The 1,871-nt window shown below is 41.8% G+C and overlaps 1 protein-coding gene across 2 annotated transcripts in view; it reads left to right on the top strand.

The window, feature by feature from the left end:
* ZDHHC13 (zinc finger, DHHC-type containing 13) overlaps positions 1 to 1,871 on the top strand; it is a 68,901-nt gene that overhangs the window by 64,811 nt on the left and 2,219 nt on the right. For both annotated transcript variants that reach the window (XM_006892019.1, XM_006892018.1), the window contains one exon: positions 861 to 958. In XM_006892019.1, the coding sequence (XP_006892081.1) occupies positions 861 to 958 (98 nt within the window). The remainder of the gene's footprint in view (positions 1 to 860; positions 959 to 1,871) is intronic.

Genomic DNA, 1,871 nt, shown 5'->3' with positions numbered 1-1,871 from the left:
CCCACCAAACTCAGAGATCTAAATGCTTTTCACAAATGAGTATTCAATGCAAAATTGTTGTCTTTATCTTTAACTAACAAAACAGTCCAGTATTTGGAAACCTTTCATTTCTTATCATGATTTTGACCATGACAAGTCAAATTGAGAGAATATAGGTTGCTGGTTAGGACCATGGGACTTTTTTCTTACTCATTGAGCTTCCAGCTCAGCCACATTCTGACTGTGTGGCCTCAACCTCACTTGGTCTCCACAGAAAGTATTTTAAATATACTCTTTAACACAGGTTTGTCAAGACAGTGTTTTATAGATAAGGAACTTACTGCTTGAATTGTTTTAAGCATTAAATAATTTCTTGAATGGTACTTTGATCCCCCTCTCTAAATCTATGCATTTAAACATTTCCTGACGGAAGATTATCTTTTATTATTGGACTGTTTTCAAAGATATACTTAGAAGACCAAAAAAGAAGAAAAAATGGCATAAATGCTGACCTTCAGTTGTTTATTCCTCTAAAAGTTGCATGCTAAATGTGTTCAGAGTCCATGGATGGCCATAAGCCATGCCTTAAATTTATAAAGCAGTTATTTCATGATTCTGAGTCAGTGCACAGTGTTGCTTGAAAGTTAATAAAAATCAGAAACACACAGACCCCAAAATGCTCAGCTGCTAGCTTTAACTAGAAGAGTGCAGTTCTAATTGTTAGTTTTCTGCCCTTACTGTCATTCTTGGTTAGAAAGCTCAGTGTTTGGAGAGGCACTAAATATTTGTTAGTGTCCTGTTTCCTAATGGCCTAGCAAGAGTTATAGGGCCACACACAGCGGGGTGGTGTTTTTCATGTACCTTCCAATTTTCCTTTTTAGATTGCTTTTCTTGGCCTCACTTCTCATGAGAGAACCAGCCTGCTGAAGCAGAGCAGGCATATGAAACAGACTCTGTCCCTCTGGAGGACCCCCTATAAGTAAGTAAGGTGCACTCGTCAGTAGGTCCTGTGGAAGATTTTAGCCCAGCCACTGCTTGTCCGACCTAGTGACCCCACTTACAGCTGTACTTCTCTTCCAGAAATTGTAATCTGTCAGGGTTACCCAAAGCCTGTCTTCCTTGTAAATGCCAGTGACCAAAGGATGTGGGTGGTAGGACCATAGATAATACCCTATGGTCATGATCCTCAAGCTAACAAAAATTTGGGACTTAGTCTGCTGGACTCAGCACAAATAGTAAGTGCCTTTGAAGTTTTACCAAGATGGGCATTCTCTCCAGTTAAACCACATGGTCACAAGATTGCATATTACTGGCATGTCGTCAAGGTGAGATAATCAAGCACTTGGCTGGCGCCCTGTAAAAAGTGGTAGGTTGTGAGCTTTGTCAGGACTGTCAGCCTTGCATTCAGCTCTCTGGTTAGTGTGCCCACCTGTTTCAGGGAGGAGCAAGTTATTCGGATTTGTGATATTTTCCTCGCCAGAACATTGGTAGTATAAGGCCTGCGCTAAGTTAAAATTGAGAGCATTTATAGGAAGGCCATCATTTCATGATACAAAAGATCAGGCTTTGACACTTATCTCCCGGCCACGTTCTATTCGGGTCGTGAAGCCTATGAGTGCTACTGAGGGGACCCAGAACCCTCCTGTAGGGATCTGGACACCTACCAAATATCTCATCAGCAGTTTCTTTTAAAGTGTGCTTATGGCACAAGATAAAACTGTTAGGCTGCTAGACAAAGAAATCCGAGCCTGGGATATGAATACTGTGTGCAGTTAGAGAGGAGGGAAATCTGAGCCTGGGATATGGATACAGTGTGCAGTTAGAGAGGAGAAATCCGAGCCTGGGATATGGATACACGTGCAGTTAGAGAGGGAGAAATCCGAGCCTGGGAT

This window comes from Elephantulus edwardii, unplaced genomic scaffold, assembly GCF_000299155.1.
Source record: "Elephantulus edwardii isolate Elephantulus edwardi_28Jun2011 unplaced genomic scaffold, EleEdw1.0 scaffold00109, whole genome shotgun sequence".
Classification (NCBI taxonomy): domain Eukaryota; kingdom Metazoa; phylum Chordata; class Mammalia; order Macroscelidea; family Macroscelididae; genus Elephantulus; species Elephantulus edwardii.
Note: the sequence above shows the minus strand (reverse complement) of the source record. Positions and strands in the feature narration are given on the sequence as shown.